General features: G+C 36.2%; 4 protein-coding genes across 4 annotated transcripts in view; 2 read left to right on the top strand and 2 right to left on the bottom strand.

Moving 5' to 3' along the window:
• Nucleotides 1-12863, top strand: part of si:dkey-77f5.3 (uncharacterized protein LOC326903 homolog) — a 320099-nt gene that overhangs the window by 149093 nt on the left and 158143 nt on the right. The window lies entirely within an intron of this gene.
• LOC127972330 (schwannomin-interacting protein 1) overlaps nucleotides 1-12863 on the top strand; it is a 211522-nt gene that overhangs the window by 50016 nt on the left and 148643 nt on the right. The gene's annotated exons all lie outside the window — the stretch shown is intronic.
• Nucleotides 9754-11165, bottom strand: LOC127972334 (zinc finger BED domain-containing protein 4-like). Its single transcript, XM_052575772.1, has 3 exons — nucleotides 10599-11165; nucleotides 10305-10496; nucleotides 9754-10179 (listed from the first exon to the last, which is right to left on the bottom strand). Exons 1-3 carry the CDS (start codon nucleotides 11140-11142, stop codon nucleotides 9770-9772), a joined length of 1146 nt encoding a protein of 381 aa, XP_052431732.1. The 5' UTR covers nucleotides 11143-11165; the 3' UTR covers nucleotides 9754-9769.
• On the bottom strand, nucleotides 11146-12200 carry LOC127972344 (uncharacterized). The gene is made up of 2 exons (XM_052575784.1): nucleotides 11942-12200; nucleotides 11146-11561 (listed from the first exon to the last, which is right to left on the bottom strand). Exons 1-2 carry the CDS (start codon nucleotides 12177-12179, stop codon nucleotides 11146-11148), a joined length of 654 nt encoding a protein of 217 aa, XP_052431744.1. The 5' UTR covers nucleotides 12180-12200.

The raw sequence follows: 12863 nt of genomic DNA, 5'->3' as shown, positions 1-12863 counted from the left end.
TGCTCTGTCTTTTGTCGGTTCATTGTTTCTAAATATGCGTGTTCCTTCATGTTAGCTTGTGAGATATTGAATCATTGTCACCCCTTGAAGAAGTCGTCGTATTACCCATGAGAGTTTGTTTGTAGTTAGTGTTCTAGTGTTTAGAGTCTTTGTTTACCATGTCTACCCAGTCTTGTTAAGTTATATAGTCTCTGCCCTAGTCGTTGTTTTCCCCCTCGTGGGTTTTGTTTTCCCCTTTTTTCCTGTAATAAATCCTGTGTCTTGTGCATTCCTGTCTGTGATTGAGTTCATCCCTACCCTCCACATAACAGCTCATACTGTAAACTCTCTATCCATAATTACTATACACAAATGTGCAAACTGCTGTTTTGAAGTCTTAGTTTCCAGCACGGGACATGTCAACTTCACCACTGTATGTTGTGTCAAGAGTCAGATTCAGAATAATGCTTATTTTTAAACTCGTCTGTGAACTCGCTCACCTTTCATCAGTTGCTGTAGTTACTGGCGCCTGGAGATACAGTCGTGTAGACGGGACAGCGTATCTAACTCCATTAGAGACACACTCGCATATGTCACCAGAACATTCTGTCAAAGGCTAAATCGACTTAGACCACTTGTGAAGCCAGACCTTACTATGAATTGAGTTCACGCCACTGCACCAGACTTACTGAGGTTAACGTCAAATTATTAATATTCACTGCTTTGCAATTATTATGATCATATTAGACATAGGTATGTTGGTGAAATACATATATTTTCTTGCTCTCTAATCTGTATAATGTGTGCTTGACATTTATTGGGTAGGGCATGATTAGATGTCAGGCAGACTAAAATAGATGTTATTTATTCAGTGTAAGACAATCTTAAGAAAGGTAACCCCCCCCCCCCCCCCCAAAAAAAAAAATAAAATTCTTTACATCCTCATGTTGTTTCAAACTCGTATAACTTTCTGTGGAACATAAAGGAGATGTTTAAAACCATATGTATAATATGAATACAATATAACTGACATAATATTTGTATTCTGAAGTCATGTGATGCTTTGTGTAGTTCCTGTAATTCCAGTGAAGTCATAAATGTAAGGAGTCTGATCATACTGTCCCTTCACTCATAAGCAGATGCAGGTGAACCCATGAAATTCCACAGATTTTTAGGTTTTAAGCGTTTTGATTGTTGTGAATATTCATGCATGATTGCTGATTACATGATTTAGTTTGAGTTTAGGTTAAGGTCTGCTAGAACGTGAGCCTCTGAATAATTCTCCTACTGTCTCAAGGTGCACATTTGGGAAAGAGACTGACAAGTCCTTCTTTCCCAAAACAAACACGAGCGCATGCATATGTATAGTACCTGCAGAGAGACACCTCCTCCTGTTGAATAATGCATCTCTCTCCGTCCCGCTGTGGGATTCTGCAGGGAGAAATCCCTCGTGTATTGTTGCTTGAGTTTGCGATGATATTTGACTTTGCAGGTCTCCTCCGGGGCTCCTGCAGGTGAGGATGTAGATTGACATCGAATTGTTGATTAATACACTTGAAAACATAGCAGTGGTATTTCTGCATTTGTCAAACTGGAGTTTCTCAAGCTACAATTTACTAATAATGTGATGCAGAAGTGACAGTCATGCATAAAAAGAGGCATCTACATTTAGTGATTTTAAAGCACTTCACTAACTCACTGGTGAACAGTACAGTATACCTGCTAGAAAACATCACAGAGTAATGAAGTCAGTTGATGGATGGTAACGGGTTTCAGACATACAGTATATTTATACTGGTGCTGCTCAGTATATCATTCTAAATAGACACTACAGCTCACACATCCCCATCATCCATGCACACTGAGAAATGTGGCGAGTTGCAACTATTACGGTACTTTTCTTTCTAACCTTTATATTGCATTTTGTTGATGTAACCTAATGTATTCAGGTTGATTCATTGATGCTAAAATATATGTTCTATCAGCGCTATAACAACAGTTTGTCATTATCATAGCTTTGAGCAGTTTCACTGAATAATCCACTCGATTATTAAAAAAAAAGACAACAGCTTTACAAAAACATGCACAGACCACAACCTACAACTCAAGATAACAACGCAGGGCAATATATACACAGGGTTTAACTAGACAAAGGTGAACTCAGCTGGTAACTGTACAAACAAACAAGGGCATGTTAGTAACCAAGGGAATTGAGGAAACAGGAACTGGTACAGAAGTCGGTACTTTTGACAACACTACAGTCTACTACTGCTAGAATGCTAAGATGCACAACATTTTGAATTTGCAAAGTTTGAGAATACCAAAAAAAATTAAGGCAACCTGATGCAGTAAGACTTAATGTAGATTTGTGTGTTCATGCAATGCTGATTGTCTTATTTTACTAACAGAAAAATGATTGTCACAGCAGCTGAAACAACAATTACTGTTATGTACTGTTAATTATGTTTTTCTGTTTCCTGGAACGAAAAAAAAAAAAAAAAAGTCTAAAATGTTTCCACAATTCAAAGTTATAATAAGTTATAAGTTATGTATATAAGTCTTTACAGATGACAAACATGAAATGATACATTAATCTAATAAGCAGACAACGTTGTATTTGTTTGTAAGACAACTTACAAGACTAAAGCCCCTTTCACACTGTGATTCCGGAAAATACACGGGTAATGTGTCCCGGCAATTGTTCCCGGGTCACTAGATTTTGCACTTTCACAATGCCAGTGATTACCCGGAATATGTGCGTGCGTTCACACACAACCCGTAAAGGTCTCGTAACGACACATGACATCAGGATGTCGAAAATGCTTGGCATGATAACTTTCACTTAAGCTAGCGAGCAATCTCAGCTTCAGCGCAGAAAGTGAGGAACTAACTAATCTCTGCTTCAGATTTTATAGTTTGCACATATTTTTTTTCGTTGCAAACGTTGATCTGCTTTAAACATCTGGTAAAAGACACGTGTGATAACGTCCGTCATCACTAGAACACGCTATTAGATCTGGCTTTTGTTCACACAGAACTCGTTCTGGGACTGAACCCGGCAATGTCACCATGTCCCCGTTCATGATGCAATGCATGCTGGGTACCAGCACAGGATAAAACTCATCCATGATTCCCAGCATGCATTGCGGCATGAATAAATTATGCCCCTGAATTGATCAATTATTTTCTTGAATTCTTATGTGCTTATAATTTTGCATTTGTTTTAAGTTTTAGTAGCATGTGTTGTGATGTTCAGAACTGATCTGTTCATTTATTTTGTGGATTGTCACCATTGTTGTGATTCATACGCTGATTCTTGATATTTCTGTCTAAATTTCAGCAAAGGTTTTTTTTTATTTATTATGAGTGACATTTTCTTAACAGTCTTTCATAACTTATGGCTCAGCAGTGTTCCTTCTCATGCTGTAGTATCAATATTCAATAAGAGAAGAGATACGGGATTAGATCAGAAATAATAGTATTTGTTCTTGTCAATCTATAAACAACAATATCTGATTTATTTTCTTCTGTGTACTTTTGTTTTGCTATAACAGGTTCCAAAGGCGCATTGTTACAGCATGAAAAAAAAAAAAAAAACCTTAGTTGTTGAAAAGTCACGTTCAAGAGCCCAACTAAAGTAAACACTGATCTCCATCATGGTAGTGAAAAAAACACCTAAACCTATTTAACTCTCCATAAGTTCTTCTGTAGACATCTGACAGAAATAAAGTCAGTCTGGTTAGTAATGTGAATCTGGTGAAGCTGTTTTAGGAGTTGTTTAATCAGATCTTGAGAGATTTGATGTATTCTTTTATTCAGTTGATTTCTTCTAAGGCTGTGGCTGAAGTCATTTGTAGTTCTTGTGTTTCTCTTTCCTTCAGTGATTCTGCAGGTGTTTATCACTAATGCTCAATCATCAATTAATCACCGAATTATCTCATTAACTTCACTGATTCAGTGTTACTCTAACACTCTGTAGTGTGCACACATTATAAGTGTTCATTTAAAACTGAGGATTTTCTTGTGGGGTTTAAAGGGTTAAAGATTGAAGATGAAGAAAAAACATAATGAAACATAATTTAACAGTAGGGCTGCACGATTAATCGCATGCGATTGTCATGCGTGTCTCATCAGTAAAGATGGTTCTGTGATTAGCGGTAAATGTCCATCAGCTGCTTTCAAATGGAGCGGCACCTAATATACAGAGCCGTAGATCGTTGACAAGCTACGCAATATCGCGTTCATAACCGCATGCGATTAATCTGCGATTATGAACGTGATATTGCACAGCTTGTCAGTGAATTACGGCTTCCCATCACAATAGATGTGGGACTGACATTGCTCAGAAGTCAGATGTTGGTTGAAAGTGAAAACCCAACCTCTGTTTGGTGTCAAACTCTAGCGTAAATACTCCAAAAACATGACAATCTTCACTTATTATAAACAAGATTTATTTCTGTCATAAATGTAAAAAAGTTCTTATTGAGATTAACAGAGATGTTTATTGAAAATTATAGTTTAGTTTGATGTCACCATTATGCTGATCAGTACTTAGGAAGTATGACTCTTTTCAGTGTTAGCGTTCATTTTGCTGCTGTAATTATATCTGTTACAGCAAAAACATTGAGAAAAAGATGTCATTAGATAATGTTGGTTACTGGCTGATATTAAAAATGTCTTAATGTAACAATCTGATCAACTGATTTTACCAGGCGTCTGTTCTACGCTATTAATTTAACATTAGTGACTATAGCAGATGTGTTGCAATACACAGGGTCCTGACAATTTATGTCATTTTGTTTTTATCTGATCTTTTAAACTACATTGTTTTAGTATCACTTCAAACCTTAGGATGCTTAGACATACAGATACCTTAATAATTAGTGTAAGAATCTCAACAATGGTGACATGCTTCATGCCGCAATGCATTCTGGGTGCTACGGATGAGTTTTGCATGATGTACCCAGAATACATTGCAGCATAAAGCATGTCACCATTGTTGAGATTCATACACTGAATCTTGATGTTTGTGTGACAAATTGTTTTTAAATATTTGAAATTATCTGCTTTAAATTCAACTGGGTGTCAGGCTGTTGACCATCGAGTCACTTTAATAAATAATACTTAACTAACACCACACAGTAGCTTGGGTGAAACAAGTAATCAGACATATCAATCATCAGCAAGCAAACAGCACCATTGAACCACATATTTGTTTGCTGTTTTAGCCACAATAAAGATGACAGCAGCTAAAAAACAACACCGACAAGTCAAGTGTCAAATTGCACAACTAAAGCCAACACTTACCAGCATTATGGTGACATCAAACCAAGCTATTACTTTTAAACAGACATCAACATCCACATCTAAACATCCACTTAAATCTTAATTAGAATGTTAGGGAATAATGTTCTAATAATGTTATTGATAAACATTTGTAGAATGTTTTTAGAGAACGTTATCCTATCTTTTGAGAGAATGTTCTGGGAACAAAAATAAAACTACCCGCTAAAAACATTGTTAGAACAATCCATGGGAATGTTCTTAGAACATTTTAGAACAAAAAAAATTCTAGCTGGGAAGTGCCGCTCCATTTGAAACCAGGTGGTGGACATTTACCGCTAATCATAGAACCGGCTTTACTGACAAAGACACGCATGACAATCGCATGCGATTAATCGTGCAGCCCTATGAAGTACTTAACACAGAGATCATCACTGTATCAGCGACTCCACATTTACTGCCTTTATATAAAGCAGCAGAAAATCAGAATTTGTGGCTCATCATTGACTGAAGCACCGGCTCTACTCTCCAGCACAATGGTGAACAACAAAACTACATTAAACTAAACGATCTCTCTTGTGCAAACACACATTAATACAGTCAAGTTCAGTATTTACTCTCATTATCAGTGTATGACTTTGCCTAATTTTGTTTCTATGGATGTTCACAAATATTTTAGTTAAATTAACTTTTTTTTCATTTGGTAAATCTGACGTTTACATTTTACAGTATATTACTGTTTTTCCTTGACTTGACGGCAAAAAACTGTAGAAAAACACTTTTTTTTGCTGGCAACCATTAATTTACGGCAAGAAACAGTAGAAAAACAGTTATTTACTGGCAGCAGGGGTGCCAGTAAATAACTGTTTTTCTACAGTTTGTTTCCTGTAAATTAATTACAGTTTATTACTGTTAAATTATGTTTCATTCTGTTTTTTATTCATCTTAAATCTTTAACCCTTTAAACCCCACAAGAAAATCCTCAGTTTTAAATGAACACTTATAATGTGTGCACACTACAGAGTGTTAGAGTAACACTGAATCAGTGAAGTTAATGAGATAATTCTGTGATTAATTGATGATTGAGCATAAGTGATAAACACCTGCAGAATCACTGAAGGAAAGAGAAACACAAGAACTACAAATGACTTCAGCCACAGCCTTAGATGAAATCAACTGAATAAAAGAATACATCAAATCTCTCAAAATCTGATTAAACAACTCATAAAACAGCTTCACCAGATTCACATTACTAACCAGACTGACTTTATTTCTGTCAGATGTCTACAGAAGAACTTATGGAGAGTTAAATAGGTTTAGGTGTTTTTTCACTACCATGATGGAGATCAGTGTTTACTTTAGTTGGGCTCTTGAACGTGATTTTTCAACAAATAAGGTTTTTTTTTTTCATGCTGTAACAATGCGCCTTTGGAACTTGTTATAGCAAAACAAAAATACACAGAAGAAAAAATATCTGATGTTGTTGTTTATAGATTGACAAGAACAAATACTATTATTTCTGATCTAATCCCGTGTCTTTTCTCTTATTGAATATTGATACTACAGCATGAGAAGGAACACTGCTGAGCCATAAGTTATGAAAGACTGTTAAGAAAATTTCACTCATAATAAAAAAAAAAAAAACCTTTGCTGAAATTTAGACAGAAACATCAAGAATCAGCGTATGAATCACAACAATGGTGACAATCCACAAAATAAATGAACATCAATTCTGAACATCACAACACATGCTACTAAAACTTAAAACAAATGCAAAATTATAAGCACATAAGAATTCAAGAAAATAAGTGAACAATTCAGGGGCATAATTTATTCATGCTGCAATGCATGCTGGGAATCATGGATGAGTTTTATCCTGTGCTGGTACCCAGCATGCATTGCATCATGAACCTTTTGATTGTCACCATTGTTGAGATTCATATGCTGATTGTTGATTTCTCTCTTTGAGTGTTGTGGGGATTGCTGCCCGAAATACTTTTTAACTAAAACTAGTCGTTAAATCCATAAATACTGGTTATCACACTACTTTTCAATCTTACAAAATTGAAGTGTCATTCACTCAAATATTTCAACACCAAATTAATATTTGATTATTATAGTAACACTTAAAAATTAATACTGCTGTAACAGATGCATCATAAAGATACAAATACAGCAATAAAACAAAATTTAAAGTGGAAAAGTCAATGGTCAGGAGCCCAACTAAAGCAAACACTGATCTCCACAATGGTGACGCTAAACAAAACAGTAACATTATCATCTAAATCTCTTTAATTCTCAATAAGATCTTTTGATCTCTGTTCTCTGATTGGCAGAAATAAAGTCAGTCTGGTTAGTAATGTGTGAAGTTGGTGAAGCTGTTTGTTGATCATTTAAATCTTCAGTTGATTTCATCTAAGGCTGTGGCTGAAGTCAGTTGTATTTCATGTGTTTGTCTTGTTATGTTTTTTTTTTTTTCTTCAGTGATTCTACTCATTAACAGCAGCTGTTGATCAGTGTCTGAATTCACTCATTAGTGTTCATTCTCTCTGTCAGGTGGACTATATTAGTAAACTCATGTAGGGAATAGTGAATGAGGGTGTAGGGTGTGATTTGAAACACAGCCGCTGAGTGTCGACTTTGAACGTTGTTAATTTACGATAAATAGCAGCAGGCTACTTCTCGAAAACGATGAATATTACCCAGAATGCACTGTTTTAATGAAAAACAGTATTTTACTGTCGAAATTTGGCCGTTTTTTACAGCGATTTTTAACAGTGTATATCCAGCGCTTCTTGAAAACTATCACTGTAAAATATTGTGCCGTTAAATAACAGTAATTTACTGGCAGCAGGGGTACCAGTAAAGTACTGTTAATTTACAGCTCTCAACCATTAATTTACCACTCTTAATTGTTTACAGTATTTTACCATAAATTGTACCATGGAAATTAACTCCACTCCCACTGCTTCAAACAGTTCGAGTTTAAAAGCTAGCATTCCTACGATGTTAGTACTATGAACTTATTTGATTTTAGTCCACTGAGAAGGAATATTTCTTAACATAAAACTGCAAACACTTAATGTGTAATAGTTAAGTAACTAAATGCATGACTTTTACTCAAATCACTGCATCTCACATGTATGTGCTGAAATACTTAACACAGAGATCACCACTGTATCAGTAGAATCCAAATTTACTGTCTTTATATAAAACAGAAACAGATCAGAATTTATGGCTCATCATTGACTGAAGCACGGACTCTACTCTCCAGCACAATGGTGAACAACAAAACTGCATTAAACAAACATATCTCTCTTGTGCAAACAAACATTAATACAGTTGAGTTCAGTATTTACTCTCATTATCCGTGTATGACTTTGCATACATTTTTTTGAATGGATGTTCACACATATTTTAGTTTAATTAACTTTTTTTTTCATTTGGTAAATCTGACATTTACATTTTACAGTATATTACTGGTTTTCCTTTACTTAACGGCAATAAACTGTAGAAAAACACTTTTTTGCTGGCAACCATTATTTTACGGCAACAAACTGTAGAAAAACAGTTATTTACTGGCAGCAGGGGTGGCAGCAGGGGTGCCAGTAAATAACTGTTTTTCTACAGTTTGTTTCCTGTAAATTAATTACAGATTATTACTGTTAAATTATGTTACATGCTGTTTTTTCTTCATCTTAAATCTTTAACCCTTTAAACCCCACAACAAAATCCTCAGTTTTAAGTGAACACTTATAATGTGTACACACTACAGAGTGTTTGAGTAACACTGAATCAGTGAAGTTAATGAGATAATTTTGTGATTAACTGATGATTGAGCGTTAGTGATGAACACCTGCTATTAACAAACAGAATCACTAAAGGAAAGAGAAACACAAGAACTACAAATGACTTCAGCCACAGCCTTGAATTCATCAAATCTCTCAAGATCTGATTAAACAACTCCTAAAACAGTTTCACCAGATTCACATTACTAACCAGACTGACTTTATTTCTGTCAGATGTCTACAGAAGATCTTATTGCGAGTTAAATAGGTTTTTAAGTTAAGTAAAAACTTTTTTTTTCACTACCATGATGGAGATCAGTGTTTACTTTAGTTGGGCTCTTGAACGTGACTTTTCAGCATCTAAGGTTTTTTTTTTTTTTTTTTTTGCATGTTGTAACAATGTATCTTTAGAACTTGTTATAGCTAGTGGTGGGCAGAGCGAGGCTTCATGAAACACTGAAACAGTTGAAGCAAAGTGCCGTATTTGTTTCGAGGCTTCGAAACTTTACCGACACCCGTCTCCACAGTGACACCTAGTGGCCAATTGCCCATGTTATCTGAAACAACTTTGACAACAAGCCATTTAAAAATATTTTGTTTTCGTTAATGTGGTGATATTTTAAAATCCTATAATAATATCCTATATAATCCTATATCATAATAATAACTAGGTTATTTTGGTCATGAAAAATGAATAAAACAAATAAATCCACAATGGTCTAATTTGTTTTTTTTTTTTTTTTACGATTTTTATTCAAAAATATTAATTGCTCTGCTGTGGAAGGGCTTAGCCTACTTCTTTTTTTACTGATAATTTCTCCAGCCTTAGAAAAAATCCTCTCACAAGGGACACTTGTTGCTGGCATGCATAGATATTTTTTAGCAAGGACATACAAATGAGGAAAAATCACAGCTCTCTCTTTCCAGTAACTTAGTGGATCATGGGTTCTTGGCAAAAATGCATCTTTTAGGTACTTTTTAACTTCTACTGTGGCATCTGCTGTGGCACTGTGTATCGCCTGGGTTTCATGGATACGACTATCAAAAAGTTCCCATAAACTGTCCTGGGTTTCTGTTGTTGATGTTGTTGTTGATGATGATGATGATGGGCCTGATGTTGACTGTGGCTCTGAATGAAAGTAAAAACAACAATTAGTTACTAAGTCTAAACTGACAGCATATATGAAGTATAAGTCACATAATTATTCAGATGACATAACTCCATAATGTCAGATGAAGAGTGAAACTGCTTACCAGGAGTTGCTGTGTTTGAACGCATCAGCGAAGCACACTCCAGTGTGATCTGCTTTTCAGCCTCCTGGGTTTTGGCAGGATTTCCAAAACCCACATTTTTGAACCTTGGGTCCAGCAGTGTAGCCAGAGCCAAGGCTCTGAATGACTCGTACCCACCACATCTTGAGTGCAGACCTTCTTGCAGGTGTGTGCCTGTTCAAAACACAAGCAAACCATATTGGTTATATTGATAAAAAATAATATGACAGTTGTGGCCAATACATTACATACAGTAGTATGGTCATTGTGGCCTACCTAATTGTGCAGTTGATTCCTGTGCTGATTGGCCTTTTTTCTGCGATAGTTTGTGCTGCAACATCCTGTAAAGTGGTATGAGCTTTGAAGCAGACACTCTCTGTTCCTCTGACAACTCTGTCGTTGCGAGTTTGAAAGGCTGCAGTAGTGACAATGATTCTTGTATAATGTTATACTCAAAACTTGTCAGCGGAGCAGTATCACTGTTTAAATTTGATAGCGCTGCACCCACTGGCTCTCGTTGCTCATACAAGCACTGCAACATGTCGTAAGTGCTGTTCCATCTTGTGTCCACCTCCTGCATCAGTTTCAGAGCTGGTCTGCCCATCAAGCCCTGCATCTCCACAAGCTTGTCCTTTGCTTTGCAGCTGGATCTAAATAACCCCACTATCTTTCTGGCTTTCTGTCGTATTTCATTGATGAGTGGGGTTTGATCTAGGGCCTTTTTTACAATTAAATTTAAATTGTGGGCAAAACATGGGACATGCCGAAGGTTCAGTAGCTGGGCACTTAAGATCATGTTGGATGCATTATCAGTCACCATACACTAAACTTTGGTGGTTATTCCCCACTCGGCCATTAGCAAAGCTTTAGCCTCCATGATATGCTGGGCTGTGTGTGTTTGGTAAAACCTCCTTACACCCAGTACAACAGTTGCCAGCTTTGCCTCTGGTGTTATGTAGTGGCAAGTAACACCAAGGTATCCGTCCATATTAATGGAGGACCACATGTCAGCTGTAAGGCTAACAAAATCTGCCTTTTTTAGGTCCTCCATTGTCTTCTCCTTAGAAATGTTGTACCTTTCGGTTACCATCGTTTTAAGTGCCTTCCGGGATGGGAGGACATAGCTTGGATCAAGTTTGTTCACAAAAGCCATGAAACCCTCATCCTCCACGATAGTGAAGGGCTGCAAATCCTTTACCACCATGTCTACAAGAGCCTCATCCAATTCCCTCTGTCTGCCTTTTAAAAGAAAATAAAGATAAAAGATTAAAAGTACTTTCACAAAACTAAATTTCAAAAACAATAAAAGCTTTTTCAAGTTTGGAAAAGTTTATGCTCAGTGTGCAAAGACAGATCAAATACAATATAAAATTACAACAATTAGGAAAACCAAAATGTTGTCTTCAAGCCTATAAAAATATCTATGTAATACAGTGACTAAGTTTGTGAGATGTTACATTTACATATTCAGAGTGAAGCTGTTTTCAACATGATTGGGAGTTTTGGAAAAGATTGACGTTACGTTGTAAGGCTGGTGGACACAAGCCTAAGTCTATTTAAAACTATGGACTTTCTAAACAGTGTTACATGAAGTACATATTATATCAAACAATGTATACCTTGTTTAGATGGCCCAGCAGTGTCAGTAGCAGGCCTAGGTACAGGGGGAATGTTACCATCCTCTGCACACTGCAAAATGGCAGGATGAGTGCTCCTCAAATGGCGCATCATGGATGATGTATTGTTGAAGTAGGCTAGCTGCCTATCACAATACATACATCTCACTTTATTTGGGGTTTCCAAATGGAAATGCTCCCACACCACAGATTTACGGCATCTCTTCTGTGGAGCCTCCATTTCTATCTATTCTATTAATGTCTATATCTATCTATCTATCTATCTATGACTCTATATATTTATGAAAGTATATATATAAATATGAATCTCTCTCTCTCTCTCTCTATATATATATATATATTAATATATGAATCTATATATAAATTTATATATCTATGAATCTATCTATCTATATATATATGAATCTATCTAAATTCTATATATCTAACTACTGTGCTATCTGTCAATATCTAACTTAGCCTATATAAATGTGTCACTATATCTATCCTAACTATCTGTCACTGTCTTTAGTTTATCAGTAAATATATTTAACTTAAATGTAACCTAAATATAACTAACTAAATCGCACTATAAATGTCAATAAATCGTAAACGCTATCTCAAAATCTTTCTCCTCTCACAAAAACCCACGAGGTGAAGGTGCATTAACTCCTCTTTTAAACTTTGTGGCAGTTGAGACAGATGTGCGATTGTGTGGTTTGTTCCCGCCCCTGTCAATCAAACGCAGACTCGGCAAGCGTGCCACCTGTCGGTCGAGACACTTATGAAACGCGCAGAAGCTTCGTTTAGCCATAGTCACGTGACATGGGTGTTTTGAATCACAGTTCGGAGCAGTGTTTCGAAACATCTACGCTTCGGGATCTCGACACTGTGTCGAAACGTTAGTTTCGCGTCAGCCATCCCT

Source organism: Carassius gibelio, chromosome B15 (genome assembly GCF_023724105.1).
Source record: "Carassius gibelio isolate Cgi1373 ecotype wild population from Czech Republic chromosome B15, carGib1.2-hapl.c, whole genome shotgun sequence".
Lineage (NCBI taxonomy): Eukaryota > Metazoa > Chordata > Actinopteri > Cypriniformes > Cyprinidae > Carassius > Carassius gibelio.
Note: the sequence above shows the minus strand (reverse complement) of the source record. Positions and strands in the feature narration are given on the sequence as shown.

Coding starts and splice junctions, on each gene's coding strand:
- LOC127972334 (XM_052575772.1), bottom strand. CDS start 11,142: ATGGTGACTGATAATGCATCCAACATGATCTTAAGTGCCCAGCTACTG. Junction 10,497..10,598: donor GGAATCAACTGCACAATTAG/GTAGGCCACAAT, acceptor TGTTTTGAACAG/GCACACACCTGCAAGAAGGT. Junction 10,180..10,304: donor TTCAAACACAGCAACTCCTG/GTAAGCAGTTTC, acceptor ACTTTCATTCAG/AGCCACAGTCAACATCAGGC.
- LOC127972344 (XM_052575784.1), bottom strand. CDS start 12,179: ATGGAGGCTCCACAGAAGAGATGCCGTAAATCTGTGGTGTGGGAGCAT. Junction 11,562..11,941: donor TGCTGGGCCATCTAAACAAG/GTATACATTGTT, acceptor TTCTTTTAAAAG/GCAGACAGAGGGAATTGGAT.